This window comes from Python bivittatus, unplaced genomic scaffold (genome assembly GCF_059951505.1).
Source record: "Python bivittatus isolate LINGU-HERP-01145 unplaced genomic scaffold, Pbiv_v1 ctg000220_np1212, whole genome shotgun sequence".
Taxonomy (NCBI): Eukaryota; Metazoa; Chordata; class Lepidosauria; order Squamata; family Pythonidae; genus Python; species Python bivittatus.
The window spans coordinates 33467822-33484437 of record NW_028277048.1 but is presented as its reverse complement, the minus strand read 5'-3'; the positions used below and the strand labels follow the sequence as shown (position 1 = coordinate 33484437).

Below are 16616 nucleotides of genomic sequence, written 5' to 3'. Positions count from 1 at the left end.
TTCAAGATTGATGTCAGCCCTTTGAGGTAGGCCAGGTCAGAAAACAGACACCAGAAGGATTACAGGAATGCTATGTTATTGTTGTAGGGTATAATAATAGAATCTTGAAAGACTGCCAGAATTTCTGTGCCCCCTCATATACCAAACAATATAAAAACAAAGTTATTTTTAGTTTAGTTTGTTTCTTTTACTTTCTACTTTCCCAGAAAAGTTGTTGATGATGAGTTGCCATCGGTCCTCCCTTAACAGTTCATCCATTCCATCATCAAGGTTATCTCCACATTCCTTTTGTCAGCCTTACCAAGTAGGCCAGACAGGAAACATGACCAGATCAGCTAATTCTACTTTATTGTAAAGCTACATTAACAGAATCTGCAAGTCTGAAAGTACGATTCTCCCGTACAGCCCAGGAACTTATGAAGGATCCCTTCTGAGCCTTTTGCTCCACCCACTATGCAGCTGCGGGCTATGCTGTCTCTTATCTGACCTTCCCTAGGAAGCATCTCTTTGCCCCATCTCCCAAGGTTTTTCCCAACTACTATTACACCTTTACATAGGGGTGGTCAACCACAATCAGCAAAAATCTTACTCCTGACAATGGAGAGATTTACATCCTACCAATCACTGGTTCACTGCCAGCCTGAAAAATAGATCAAGAGTATGCCTGTAATATATGTCGGGCCTACAGTGTTGTATTTCAGCCCCATGGTGGCGATGAAGACTTCACTGAGCAGCCTTGGCATATACAGTGGTACCTCGGGGTACGAACTTAATTTGTTCCGTGACTCTGGTCACAGCCCGAATTGGTCACAACCCGAAGCAAATTTCCCCATAGGGTTCAATGTAATTACCGTTAATCTGTTCTGGCGTGGAGGACAGGGAGGCGGCTATTGCTTGGAGGGAGAGTCCCCCTCCCTACAACCACATCTCAGGGGCGGAAAATGGCCGCAGACCATGTGTCAGGGGCGGAAAAATGGCCGCGGACCACGTGTCAGGGGCAGAAAAATGGCCGCGGACCACGTGTCAGGGGCGGAAAATGGCCGCGGACCACATGTCGGGCGGAAAATGGCCGCGGACCACGTGTCAGGGGCATAAAAATGGCCGCAGACCACATGTCAGGGGCGGAAAATGGCCACGAAGCACGTGTCAGGGGCAGAAAAATGGCCGCAGACCATGTCACGGGAGGGAAAATGCCCGTGGATCCGGTTCGTAACCCGAGGCAGAGTTTGCAAACCGAGGTAAATTTTTGCAGCCGGAGCTGGTCGTAACCTGAAAAGTTTGTTAACAGAGGTGTTCGTAACCCGAGGTACCACTGTATACTGAAGTCTCCCAGGACAACTGTCCTGGGATTCTACATGTCCACCCCAGAGATGGCCTCCACCAGCTCAGGCAGAGAAAATCTTAAGAAGCAGGACAGATGCGATCTAATGCCAGGTACAAACTATCACAGCCAGCTCCCAGACAGATTAGTTTCTTGGTGAGGCAGAATTTTAATCAAGGGCTGTGACCGCTCTTCCCACCCCTCTGACAGATGCTGATGCTGGGCGAGTGGGGTCAGGTCCGTACCACTGGCTTGTTCACGCCAGATCTCAGTGATGCAAACCATGGATGAGTGCTGTCTTCTAGTTTGAACTGGCATTGGCTAACAGCATCCCAACAGTATGACCAACATGGCTACCAGTCTGGTCATGGTTAATCACAAAACATTCATTTACCAGAAAGCAAATGGGTAAGATTGATCTCCACTACCTTGTAGCAGGAAGGAATTGAATTCTGCCACAACCACAAAGGCAAGCCTGCCTGATTCCTTCTGGGATCCCCATCCTCCTACCCCCTTTGCTTGAATGGGGTATCTGGCCATTCTCTCAGGGGAAAGAGTTTTGCTTGGGCAGATGGTTATATTACTACCACCTGTTCTTCCACTGGAAGATGCTCACTTGGAATTTGTATAGGGCAGAGCAGGAGATCTTCCTATCCTAGAAGTGAGGAGGGCATGAGTTATTCTCAGGCCAGGAATATACGTAGAGCCCAGAAACATTGAAAATAAAGGTTATGTTTCAAGTTGGCACTTACTTTGAGGTATGGTAGCTGCGGCTGTACTTATTTTTTCATTAAAAGAATTTCAAAAAATAAAATGAGATAGACCCTGCATCCTGGCATGCACCAAGGGAGATCTCTGCAGGCACAGGTTCTTGGGGAAACACTACTTGATAATGCAGACTAGGGTAGGTAATGTATCTGAAGGGACAATGTTAATTTTGGGGATTAGGGTTTTATGTGGGGGTTTGGTTGTGGGGGAGAATAGGTGCATTAAGCCTTACAGAGATTAAACAGACTTCTTTCTATATTTTCACGGAGGCCAAAAATACACCACCGAATTTTTACGTTTTGCTCCCAATATTTGGCAGTGTGATCAGGAAGGTCTCCGAATGCAGCAGTAGCAAACTGACTTAAGGTAGCAAGACAGTTTCCTGTGTTCTTTTAATTCAACAAAACAACCAGGATTAGCAGGATCTGAGTTTATGCAAAGATATACTATCATCCACATAAAGTCAGACCATTTCGCTGAATTTGCTGTGATCTGGGTGGATGCTAAAAACTTTGGATTCATTTTGGCAGTTTGAGCTCATGACGATGCAGCTGAACTACCGTCCTTGCAACCTGGGGTGTATCACTTTGAAGCCAAAGCCAAAAGGGTCTTTGGGGTGAGCACAGGCATGCAAATTAGATCTGTTACCTCAGCTTTAAAGAAAGCTGCGTCTTTTCCTGGGTTCACCCAGTGGCTGCACAATTGCAGGAAAGTAGGCACTTGAGTTAGGGAGGCACTGGTGGGATACAATAAGGTGCCTCTGAGCAGATATTTTCCTGTGCTCACCGCTTCTTAAGGAGATGGAGGGTACACATCCATGCCAGCTCCAAAGCACCTTTTTGGCTTCAATCTGAAGTGCACACATCTCTCCGTACAATTATTATGCATTTTTATTACGTTTTATATGTTTTTTTATGGTATCGTATTGTACATGCTTCAATGTATTTTTAATTCTGTCCTCTACCTGGGGATCTCTTGAACCACAAGCGATATATACATATGTAAAATCAAATAAATGTTGCCTTTTCTTTTTCATTATTTTTTTTAAAACATATCTGTTAAAACCTTTATCGCTTTTAAGTATTGACCGCTTCACTATTGTCGTTGTGATCAATGTTAAGAAGCTCAGGTGAAAAATGTTATCCGCTATGCTTGTTTTATGCTTGGCCCACAAAGTCAGTGTTGCAGCTCTTTCTCACCTCCTCTGTTGTGAGTGCGTAAGGGTTGCCTTTGCTTCTCTCTCTCTCCCTGTTGGTTTTCCAGGAACATTATAATACATTGAACAAAAACATCAATCACAAATGGGACTTCATTATTATGCAGGCCAAGGAGCAGTACAGGTAAGAGCCATTTCTTAACTGGGGAGGTTATATTTTGTTGGAGCAAAGGAATAAGCAATAAGCAGCTACAGGTGTTCGGTAACAGAGTAGTTTTATTTTACCTTCTCCCTCCTTTTAAGAAGAGTCATCAAAAATTGACATGGCTCTGTTTTTGCTTTGGTACCTCGACATCAATAACTGACTTGCAGTTTTGCACATAAATAAAATTCACGGACAGGAGCACGCGTGGTCTGTTTGAGAGGCATAGATGTTATTTTCTTTTTCTCTGGTAAGGGGATGCTTACATTGGTATCGGTCTTTGGAGAACTTTTTTTAGTGACTACCCATAGCCGATTTCATAATACTGCAGTAAAGTTTGTGGTTGGTTTGTATCTCAGCTTGAGAACTCTATAAATGGCTACAGGCAACCCTTCCCAACCTTCTCAACCCTAGCTGTAAAATGGGGAGAATGCTATTGCCTTATTGTAATGTTTTTTAGAAAATTTCTTACTTGCCATTTTCTTAAGTCACTAAAGGATGGACTATTTCTATGGTTAAGAGAGAAAGATATAAGGAGCGGTCCCTGAATCCAAGGAAGGGAATATTTATGGAATGAAGCGGTGGATTCTTCTTTATCATGTGTATTAAAGATCTGCAAGAAAATTCCATGCCATGTTTGTTATTTCCTGTCAGAATGTATAAATCATCCTGAGAAATAATTGTAATCTCATCTTTTGATTTATTAAAAAGTAATTATTTTCCTGGATTTTCAGGACAGGAAAGGAACGAAAGAAAGAAGACCGGTATACTTTGGAGTGTCAAGAAAAAGCCTATTGGCTGGTGCAGCGGGCTCCTGTAAGCAAGAATAAATAATTTTTAAATAAATACGTTTGTGCTACAACCCAAGAAGAGTACAATGCACTGTTATACATGGAAGCAAAATTACAGAAATTCTGAATGGCTTTCCCCTGACCATATTCCCTCCCCAATTTAAATCAATGGGACATTTCATTCTTTTGTGTGAAAATGATTCACGTACTAAGTTTGAAAACAAGAATTACTTGCCCTCATGAGTCACTGATTCTCAAGACAGATTGAATCCAAACATAAAACGGTGACCTAGACAGAAGCAAACCAGACAGACAAATGTTCTTGCTTCATAAAGGACGGGTTGCTTTGTTTATTCCTGAAACAGATATGCATAGAAATTACTTTCTTTCCTCCCTACCCTGAGAAGGATGATTAGAAGATTACAAGGCCTGAGTAATGAATCAAACCTAGCTGATAACCTCCACTTGGAATGGTCATTTTAGGTTTCCAAGTGACTAACCTACATTCCTACACTGGCTTACCATCTTAAATTCTGTTGGATTAATAATTATTTTATGATACTGCATTTTATAACTTTAGCTATAAGCAGCCCAGAGTCCTATGTCACTGGTGGTTTTGTACTTATATTAGTTCATAAACAGTGAATAATAAATGCTGAACATTTATGTGTGGGTTTACAGCATTACATTTGAGAGTTATTAATTTAATTTCTCACCGCTCACGCAAGCATGCAGTTTGGGGACTGTTGCAGGAGTAAAAAATGGACAGCTCTTTCAATAAAGAGACGAGGAAGCCCAGATGTGTTTTTCCTTCAGTCAGGGACAAGTTTGCCCAGGAACCAGTAGTAGGTTACTCCTGCATCTTTGAGAGGTGTGCATTGTGCAAAAATCTGTATTGTTTATATTTGATTCCATGCACAAAGCTGCTGTAGTTTGACTTGAATGATTCATATTTCTACAGGGTTGTGATTGTAATCTCACTCAAAACCAATTGAAGTTACTGCCAAAAGCCAAAAAATTAAATGCAGGTTCGTGGAATCTCTGCCTCCTTATTATCTGATTTCCTCTCATTCATCTTCCATGCCTTGAGCTGCTCTGCAGGGTGCTTTTGGAGACTTTTCCATGCTGGAAAAAGACGTCAAGCTGGGCACGCAACAACACCACGTTTCTGTTATTTGGGAGGCACTTCTGGCAGATGCCGGGGGTTGTTTCCTGAGCAGTACTACACTGATCACAGCAGGCTGTATGACTCTGACACTTGCCAAGGAGCTACATTCCCTAATCCCAAATCATAATCAAAGATCCACTTTTAATTGTGCACACAGTGTAAATGGCCACTGAGAGCCCAGCAGTTAACAGACAGAAAAGTATAAGCCTCCGGCAAATGTCAGACTATAATTGGAGCTTGGCTTGGGGGAAAAAAGTACCATCTGTAGCAAAGGTCTACACACCACAACAGCCCCTTTGGTCCCAGTTCATCTTTCCTGCTGAAACCTCTTTGATCACGTCAGAATTGCTTTTGGATCCTTCTCGTTCTTGAGCTGTTTCCCCCCCACCCCGCCCTTTTTTTCCCCTTTTAAGATAGCACTGGCTGAGGTTTAATTATTAATGGCCAAACTTCAGCAGACATCAGATAGCAGATCCAAACTCAGCTGTGCTCAAAGCAGATGTGATAGCAGTACCAATCTGTTTATTATGTCAAAGCGTTCCTTTCTCCGCCGGGTAGTACTTTTTTTTCTTTATGAGTCAACTTCCCGTGCCCAGATTTTGCTAGACCGTGTAGAAAAATGCTCCTGTTGTTAGAGTTACCCAATGCAACAATGGACGCAGTTCATATTGGTACATAGCAAAGAGAATATTGCTACTGCCTCTTTTCCAGCCCATGTAGTACTGTGGCTATAGCTAGAGATGCTCTTAAAAAAGCATTCATAGTCTCTCTCCTAGGTTTATTTGTTTAAATTTCAAATTTGTCATTGCTCATCTTGCTGCAGAGCGACTGCAGGTTAGCGGGGTCTCAGCTATTCTCTGGCCTCTAAAAATGTTTGCAGAAGTAAATATGCATTTATGTGTTCTACATAGCGAATTAGCAGTTGGAAAATACTGAATTTAGTTTACTTCTCTTAATCCTAAGGATAGATTTCCAGAGGATGGTAACTTCTAATCCTGACCACTGGAATCTGAGTTTTTCTCTGTTTTGAAATTACGCATACATGTACACAAGGACTCAGAAGCAAGAAAATATTCAGCAAAATCATGAGAAAAAGACACAAAAGCTCAGGAATCTAATAAAATATTTAATTATAAGTCCAATGCATTTCAGCCTGATAATAACACTTTTGGATATATAAAATACATTATACATGTTTTTATATATAATAAATTTGTGCAGGATGCTAGAATATTGCAACATGAGCTCTGATACCTGGATTCATGCCCTTCTGGCTGGATCTGAGAGGCGGTTAATTCAGGATTGATTTGATTTTACATAGTTAATTACAGCTATTATATGGATCCTTTTTTCTGTTAATTAGTCTTTTTTGTCACATTTACTTTATTTTAATCACTATAATATATCCACAGTGAGATGGGCAGTGACAAATTTGAAATATAAATACATAAATAAAATATATTTTTTTCTTCCCTGTATAGTCACTATTATTTTTTTTTCCTTTGTTGATGATACCCCCCCTTTTTTTAATTTCTTTTTTTTTTAAGTTAATGATTCTTTGAGGATGGGGGTTGATTCTTAAACACCCCACCACCACCATTCTGAAGAAGCCATTCCTTGATCTTGCCATGTTGGACAACTTCCATCTAGTCTCAGATGATCTTTTGGCAAGGGGTGGGAGAGATATATATTTGCAGAGAAATCTCAAATGAAGCAGAATATCTGGATCCCTTTCAGTCAGGCTTCAGATCTGGCTGTGGGACATAAATTGCATTAGTCACTCTTGTGAATCACCTTTCTTGGGATATGGATGGAGGGAGACTATCCTTGCTGGTCCTTTTAGACCTGTCAACAGTTTTTGGTACCATCAATCAATATTGCTTAAGCCCACACAATGAAAGGGGAATGCAAAACCATCCTAATTCACCTTAGTATAAGAGAAGAGGAGTAGATAAAGCATAATCACATTTGCAAGATTCTCTTACTATAGCCAATCTTAATAAAAGTAATTTTAGTCTTAATTTCTTGGTCTGATCTACATATTGGGGCTGACATCAATCTTGCAAGTCTCATTATGTTTTACCTATCTATCAGTTAGGATGAGGTATCATCAGGGTGCATATTAGTTCCCATGGCCAAATCAGAGCTATAGTCAGTATTTCCATTTGGTGTTTGATGGCTGTGAGAGACTGAGTGGGACTAAACAAACTCAGGCTGATTCACCACAAGACAGAGTTGCTATTTGTCCAGAAACCCTAGGACTCAGTACAGCTCTTATGATAGCTCTGGATGACGTTGCACTCCCACTGTGACGTAGCACGTTCGTGACTTGGTAGTTCTTCTGGATTCAGAGCTTCTGCTTCATCAGCAGGTGGAGACCATGGTCAGGCTCCTTTGCCCAACTTAGACTGATGCGCCAGTTGCAGCCTTTTAGAGAGCAGAAAGCTTTGGCAAAGATCACTGTTGCCCTCATTATCTTGAGATTGGATTACATTCTATATTATAATTCCTAATTATAGTGATTAGTTATTGTTTTAATGGATAGTATCATTATGTTTTAAAAGATGTAAGGCAGCCAATGTCTTTAGAGAGGTCAGAGTGTAAATTTTGTAATAAATATTCATAAAACATGAATTAAATTCTTGCCTGTTTTGGATTTAGCTTGGTAGCTAAAATGGCAGCTAGAGCATCCTGTACTTGCTAGTTAAATCATAGCTCTAACTATACCTATTATTATAAAAAATTATATGGCATAAATACATCTTGGTTACATTTTCGTTTTGTTTCTATATTATAGCCTGGAATGCAAGACGCACTTGAGTATGGGTTGAATCGAGTGACTGATCCCTGTGAAAATAAGGTAAACTAGGTAAGCTTTAATAATATTCTGATTACAGTCTTGTAAACTTACATTGTAATTAATTTTATTGCACAAATGGTTGGCAGTGTACTGTTACTGAACTTTTATACGTGCACGGGGTAGGTGGTTGGCTTTTTTATTTTTAAACAGACCTTTAGGAATGGTAGGAATCAGTCTTCATCCGAAAGACTAGTTAATCCCCCCCCCCCGCTTCTATGGTGCTGTAGTTCAAACATTTGAAATAAAACATGTTTATTTCATTTATACCTTTATTTAAAGTATATGTGGGCCATCCCCTGGATTTCAGGGTGGACTGCAACCCCTCCTATGATTGTCATAAATCAAAATGTAAAGAGATGGGAGATCTCGTTATAGATCACCATCTATAATTAAGCTGAAAGCAAATCGAGCATGCAAATTGATCATGATGTACAAAAAGGTTCTAACGTAATTTTTGCCCTGAAATATTAAGTTTTTTCTCTGTAAGAGGGTCTTTAGTTTTCTTTCTTTCTCCCCCCCTTCCTTCTTCCCTTCCTTGGCATTCCATTATGGGATGAATTCACAAGGAGCAACAGATTTTAAAGAAACTGAAATCCTATTAGTTTGACCTGAACTGCATCCAGAGCTCTGTGAGAATTAAGCCCTTCTAAGCTCATACCTAATTTCAGTTGTACCTGATTTGTATAACACTGCTAGGCAGTTTATGCCAGTCACATCATGGGGCTTTTATTTTTATTTTTATTTATTAAGCAAATTTACATAGCCGCCTATCTCACCAAAACGACTCTGGGCAGCGTACAACAATCAGATAAAAAGACAGATACAAATGACAGAAAAAATATAACAAAACCACATTAATAAACTTTCTACAGAGAATGAAGGAATAAGGGAGACAGAAAATCTGGAGTGATATTAATAGGTCAGTGGGACCCCTGTGGAAGGTGAGGCTTGGACAATGTTTGATTGATATCCAGCTGATATAAACCAAACATCTTGCACTGTTTTCATGTGATGCTTTGCAGTGCTAACAGACTTCTCATCTGAATCAAGCTCTCCACTACTGCAGCTTTCAGAGGCAGGGAATCGCAGTGGCAAGTGGGCTTTGTTGCCATGGAGACTCAAGAGGAGATATAAATGCAGGAGTTTAGGACTTACCTTTTCCCTGTAAGAGGAGGTGGTTGATAGATCTTTCTTGAAAAGAGAACCAAGATTTGTCAGCCCAAGGGACTTGAAGGGGAAAATATCACCAGGGCAAGCTACATTGCTCACTTACAGTACTTCCAGTGCTACCCAAAGATAGGTTATAAAACTGGATCCTAATCCTGGATTAAGACATACGAGTGATATCACTTTCACCACATGCTGCCTTCACCCTCCCTCCCGCTCCCCACTGCCTTTGGCCCTTTCAAAATCTCTGCTCCCCTTAGTAGGGGAGCACCCTCTTTTCTTCCAGTCTCGGGGGAAAACTCTAATCAGGAGAGGGTGTAGACTGCAGTCAGGGACCACATGAGAGACAGTGTTGAGCTGTGAGAGACACATATCTTAGAGAGATGGAAGCCTCATTCATGGCTGAGAGGCAGGAAAGCGGGGAAGAAGGGAAAGATTTATGTTTTTTCCTCCTGCTGCATTGGGGATGTTAGGATTAGTAGCTGGGAAAGGTTTCCAGCAAGAGCAAACTTTGATTTGAATGCTGAAAACTTTAGTTCATGACTATTGAAAGGGTAGCAGAGAAACAGATGGCTGACTTCTGCCATGGTGTATGTATTGTACTGGCTGGAAGGGTCATTTGGTGATATATGAGGGTTATTAATATATGGCCAAAGGTCATATATGAGGGTTATATTAGGAATATAGAAAATATAGAAAATCCCTCTCTGACTATAGGTTGGTAAAGGCAGTCCTGAAAGTAAAACGTGTTTGCACTTCTTGGCATAATGTCCTTTAAATTAAAAGTGCAAAAAATGGCCCAAAGCCTGGATGTGACCTTCCATCAGCATTGCCTTTGTGGCCTTCAGAATTTCACAGATTAGAGGGGGCCAAAATTTGGGTCTTTTTATTTACATATTTGGGATTGTTGGGGGTTTGCAGAGGCAAAATTATTATCCTGATTCTTATATATGCTTAAAACTCCCATTTCACTCCTTAGTATTCCTAAATCCCACCTCCCAAATTGGCTCTGGAGTCATCATTTTTGTAGTGGGACCCCAGCCTTAAATAAACATGTTCATGAAAATGCATATAGAAATCCTTCATTACAAATGTTAATTAGAATGGAGAAGTGAAACATTTATCTGGAAGTTCAATGAGGCTTTCCCATCTACTGTATACTGTACATATAAAAACTGGTAGGATGTTATAGGCCAAGTGGACTGAATTTCATTCTCAGCCATGGATATTCTCCCACAAAGACATGGCTGTACAAAAGTGACTATCAATGTATATTATAATGTTTTATCTGTAAAGAGGTGATGAAATCATAATGAAACTTTGTATAATGCCATAAGTCCTTGGGAAATATGACAGTATAAAACCTAGTAAATAAATATTATTTCATACTTAAATTATTATGTTTTATGTTTCTAATAAACAGCTTTGGTGAAAAAGCATGTTTAAACATGTTTAAAATAGAAATACATTTTAATGTATACAATATATGAAATCCCCTACCCCAGGTCCTATAGTGGAGATGAACTTTTTTTTTTTAATAGTGGACATCATCTAATGATTTTTGCGTAATGTCATAGATACCCAAAATTAAACTTTTTTAAAATAAACCCAAAAGATTAATGAAATAAAGGACCAAATTTCAATAAGTACTTGTAAGCATGCAGAGATCTTCAAAGATTGGGTATCTCATGACAAATTGAATATCTTTAATGAAAAAAAATCATTTCAAAAATATGGAGAGGGTCGTTGGGCACCATCTAGAAGTATTATGGGTGGTATAGCACTCTTCTCCTAGAGGAGATACTGCTATTTATCTAAAGTGAAAACATTAATCTAGTGATTAATGTCAAATGGAGAAATGACATTGAATACAGAAGATTATTTATCTATCGTATTTATACAGCTGCCCATCTCACATAAAAGTGATTCTCAGTGGCGTACAGCACTTAAAGAACAATAAATACATAAAAACAGTCACAATTAAAAATAACTATAAAAAGCACACAAAACAGGATGATATTAAGCACAATAAGAGAGCCATCGCAAAATCTCCCTGGTCCCCTGGGACCCCCAGGCCTGATGACACAGCCAGGTTTTGAGGGACTTGCAGAATGTTGAGAGGGATGAAGCTAATCTCACTAATGGGGGGTGAAGATACCACAAGGTGGGTGCCACAGCAGAGAAGGCCCACCTCCTGGGACCTGCCAGATGTAATTCCCTGGCAGACGGGGCCCACAGCATGTCTTCTCTGCCAGATCTGATAGGATGGGCAGATGTAATCGGGGAGAGGCGGTCCCTCAGATAACCCAGCCCCATGCCATAAAGGGTTTTAAAGGTGAAAACCAGCATCCTGAATTGGACCTGGAAGCAAACTGGCAACCAATGCAGCTCATGCAGCAGAGGTATAACGTGTACTGCTCTAAGGGTACACATAACTGCCCATGCCACTGCATTTTGCACCAGCTGAGGTTCCTGGATACTCTTCAAGGGCAGCCCCATGTAGAGCGCATTACAGAAATCCAAACGGGAAATGACTAGGGCATGAGTGACAGTCAGCAGAGCCCCTTGATCTAGGAACGGGTGCAACGGTGCACAATACAAAGCTGTGCAAAGGCCATGACTGCCACCTGCACTTCGAGCAGGACTCGTGAGTCCAGGAGGACCCCCAGATTATGCACATGGTCTGTATGGGGCAGTGCCATGGCATCCAGCACCAAAGATGGCATAATCCTAGAACCGGCAGGCCCCAAAACTCAAAGCAATTCAGTCTTGCCAGGGTTCTGCTGAAGCCTGTTGGTCCCCATCCAGACCCTCACAGTCTCCAGGCACCAGGATAAGACATTCACAGCATTGCTTAATTTGCCAGGGGCAGAGATGTGTAACTGGGTATCATCAGCATACTGATGATACCTCACCCCATGGCAATGGATGAGCCCACCCAGCAGCCTCATGTAGATGTTAAATAGGAGGGGGAGAGTACCAAACGCTGCAGCACCCCACATAACAGGGGCCGGGGCCGGGATCTCTTCTCCCCAACCACCACCATCTGGAATCTGCCCCAAAGGAAGGAGGTGAACCAGCACAACACCGTGCCGCCCATCCCTAAACCTCTGAGCTGATCCAGAAGGATACCGTGGTTGATCGTATTCAAAGCTGCAGAGAGGCCAAGTAGGGCAAGGATGGATGCAGAATATTTCATAAACTATTCTATGATGACTAAAAAAAAATTGCAAAAAAATGGTAAAATTCTAGATTCAGTTCTGGTCATTTGGAGTTTTACTATGGTCATCAGTCAATTCCAAGTATGTAGGGAATAACAGAAACTGAGTGTAACAGCCTGAAATCAATGGTTGCATTTAGACTAATTCTAAATGAAGAATGAATAACTAATAATGCAGTGATGAAAAAAATTGTCGAAAAACAAAGGGGGAAAAATTCCAGTTTAAAATAGCAGATATAACTTTGATTTCATGAAGTACTTTGTGTGCAAAATAGTTAATTAACCATTTCCCTCCTATCTTTTGTTTTCTCTCTCTTTCTAGTCTGTTTTTCTCTGATGTGTATGAACTTCATTCTCTGTGAAGTACTTGGCTGCTTGTTCTATAGAAGACTAATATGCTGTCATTTCAATGTGAATCTCATCCTATTTGGTTCTCCTTATACATTACTATATATTTATGCCTGGGATATGGAAATCAACTGGAATGAGGGTTGGATCTACTTTAATTCAGCTGATTTTTTAAAAAAATGTTTATGACTGTAAGCCTTTTTTATTTCCTACATTAGCCCCCATACTGTTGTTGTTGATTGGTGGGAACTCAGTTGGAATTTCATTGTAATTGTAGACTGTCTAGTGGGATAAGAAACTGTCCTAACAAATTAAATGGTTTACATAAGCAAGCCAGATGTAATGTCTATCCTGGTACATCCTTTTATTGTCTTGAGTATGAGTGAACAGTTATCTATTCTTTTGGAGACAAGTCTTCCCAGCAACCATTATACAGTGACGCAGCCACAAGATCATTAACGCAAACCATCAGGCAACCTCTACTGAAACACAGATCACCTACCAGTTTTGATTTGTGCATCTTTAGACTTTCTTTCATTTATACCCTTGTTGATATGAGGCTCTTGGGCAGTTGACTCATACCAAAAGTAACCCTTTTCCAAGCATGAATCAGTCATCTTAACAAGATTTATTGAAGTGAAAGAGATAAATAGACTACAGGAATTTTGACAGCTTAACTACTTCCCACTAAAACCAATTTATCTTCCTAAGACATGAGGGTGGAGACTTTTGTAATTTCTTTCTAGCAGCTTTTCTGTAAACAAGCAAGGAGGTAGATTTTTTTACTGATTAAAGGATGAACTTGCTGGTGTCTGTTTACTGAATTAGAAGTGACCCTTAAAATTGGCAAGAAAAAATAACTTCCAAGGAAGTCTTCATTTTAACTGTGATACTGTATTGTTATATTATTTTTTAACTGGTCTGCCTTAGATTTATCATACCATCCTATAATGCATTATCTACAATAATAAAATAGTATCAGGAGACATTAAATAAACAAACATATCCAAAGTTCATCTATATTTTCTTAAAGCCTGTATCTTGTATAACAGAAGTGCTATTGAGTACCTTCACATTGGATAGAGGTGATAGTAATCTGTAGGGTCCAGTTTCAAAGATTAGTTCCTTTGTTTGCTGTTTTCTCATTGTTAGGTCCCTAATGTTTGTAAGAAAAATTGGGATATAAATGTCTTAAATATTTGCAGTATAGATACAAGCTCAAAAAATAATAGTGTAGTAGCGTGAAGCAACGTCTGTTTGCACTTTCTTTGGGAGAAGGATTTGATTCTAACAATGCATGAGTCTGACAAGATTTTGGGAGGGCTTGTGCTTAGATGCCATTAAAAGTATAATAGCAACCACTGGTGGCCCAGGTTTCAGCTGGACTGCAGTACTTGGTAACTGGGATTAAATGTTTCCCTCAATGGCACTTTTCTGATTAAAACTGCTCACACCTCTGAAACTGATATTTCTCTGGAGGAGCAAAGTACAGTATACAGATACAATTCTATTGGTACTGTATGGATATTCTAGTATCCTAGCAATGCCAAGGTCATACTGAATGAACTATGGCTAAGTTGGATGCTATTGTATTTGGTAATCGGTGGTCCTTTATAGATTGGACTGAGAGCATGTGTTATTAATTTATTTATATTCCACTTTTCTTTGAGAACTCAAGGTGACTACACCCTCATTTTATGCCCACAAGCACTCTGCAAGGTAGGCAAGGCAGAGAGAGAATGACTGGCCCAAAGTCATCTTGCGGAATCAGCTTGTGAAAAATTATTCCTCATTAATAGACATACATTTGAATCCCATACATAAAGAAAAGAACAGTTTTCGTCCAAAACTGGCAAAAAAAAGGGGGGGGTACTTTGGACCTTTCCCCCAATTGCTCTTGTATTTGAAATGCATCCTCTCATAAAATTATTTTAAAACAAGAAAGGAAAGGAAAGGAAAGGAAAGGAAAGGAAAGGAAAGGAAAGGAAAGGAAAGGAAAGGAAAGGAAAGGAAAGGAAAGGAAAGGAAAGGAAAGTGGTATCCAGACCCCATTGTGTACATTTGCATGCATGTAGTAACTTCTCAGGTTTGCGGGTTTGCGGAATGTGATCTAGTGAGGGCTTGAATGAGAGTCACAGAAGCAAAAGGGCCTCCATAAAACTTAGGGGTTTTGCTGAAAGCCTGTGCTTGACATGTCTTCCCTCTGTTTCCATCAGCTTATTTCAAACAAAGTCATGCATGATACTTCAAAAGGAACTGCAGGCACAAGCAACCTGCAGTTAATTTCTAGCCTTCAGTTGCTGGCTGGCTGGCGGATGTCATATAACATCATCAGAGCTATTTAAATCATAGCATAACCACAGCAGATATTGTTTCTGGGGCTTTTAATTGCAATGTTTATGTGTTGCAATATATTGTTTCCTGTTGCTTTTCACTAATGCTGAATGATCTAATTTCTGTCTCTTAAATGAGTCTACTTTAGCTCCATTACAATAAATCTGTAATTAAATGCATACAGTTGTATAGGCTGAGAAGAAGCAGGCACTACTAGCTACTAAATAAGACTTAGTGAAATCATACAGTCCATGGAAGTTCTTCACACTTTGTTAATGAAGTGGATTGATGCTAATCTAAATTTTGTTTTAATTGTTAAAGAGGCTGTGATACTCTTTTCAAATGCAGTGTTTCTTTGTTTTACAGAAAAAAACAATTGATGTATATAGGAGAGAGGTAATTCCTTTGTTGTAATGTATGCTATTAGTGTAATTGTAGTCTGCATTAAAAATTATACCACATATAAAGATCTTACTTTAGCAGGCCAGAGATTGTTCAGAATCACTCTCTGAACACTTTAAAATCTTGGGTGTCTTTTTGCTTTTGTTTTAATATATGAATAAAAGCATATCATCCAAATTCCATTTTTAGCCAGATTGAATGCTGCTGTCAGGAGGCAAGTAAAATCCTGGTAGCTTCCTTCAGTTAGGGCTTCTTCCCTTGCATCCATGGTTTGGTACCAAGTATTTTAGAATGGCTTAAGAGATGATATGGCCTAAGGTAGAACATCCCAATTCCTTCTCTGGCCATAGTAAAAGATAATCGTATATCATTTAATAATTTATTACTAGCTACCACAGGCATCCATAGCAAACCATGATGACATCTAAACGATGATACACTGTCAGCTCCTCAAGGTGGTCCAGGTCAGGAAACAGACTCCACAATTCTGGCTGGAACTCTGCTTTATTGATATAGGCTGTGGTAACAGGATCTTGAAACCCTGACTGAATTCTCTCTTTCCTGGGCTTAAAGCATGTTTGCAAACATCACCTCTGCCTTGTTTCTCCCAGATCATCTCCTTAACTTTCTACACACACGGTGACACCATGTCACAAATCTTGCCATCAGCTACTTGTGTAGCAATGCCTGAAACAAGTGTGTAAGCTGCACTACAGTATTTGCATCACGATGGCATATTGCACATTTCATCACCTGCCCCCCTACAATGCCTGTTTTTGGTTCTCATTAATCACTTTATTCTGCTTGACAGTACAACCAGCTCTTTGACTTCTTTTCCCTCAGCTGCCAATTCTCAGCCCAAATTATCACAATGGGTAC

At 40.1% G+C, this 16616-nt stretch overlaps 1 protein-coding gene across 1 annotated transcript in view; it reads left to right on the top strand.

Annotated features, from left to right (window-relative positions):
• The window catches only part of RGS9 (regulator of G protein signaling 9), a 65342-nt gene that overhangs the window by 18980 nt on the left and 29746 nt on the right, over positions 1-16616 (top strand). Inside the window, exons 7-10 of the mRNA XM_007421612.3 lie at positions 3353-3429; positions 4182-4263; positions 8204-8266; positions 15702-15731. Coding sequence (XP_007421674.2) covers positions 3353-3429; positions 4182-4263; positions 8204-8266; positions 15702-15731 — 252 coding nt within the window. The remainder of the gene's footprint in view (positions 1-3352; positions 3430-4181; positions 4264-8203; positions 8267-15701; positions 15732-16616) is intronic.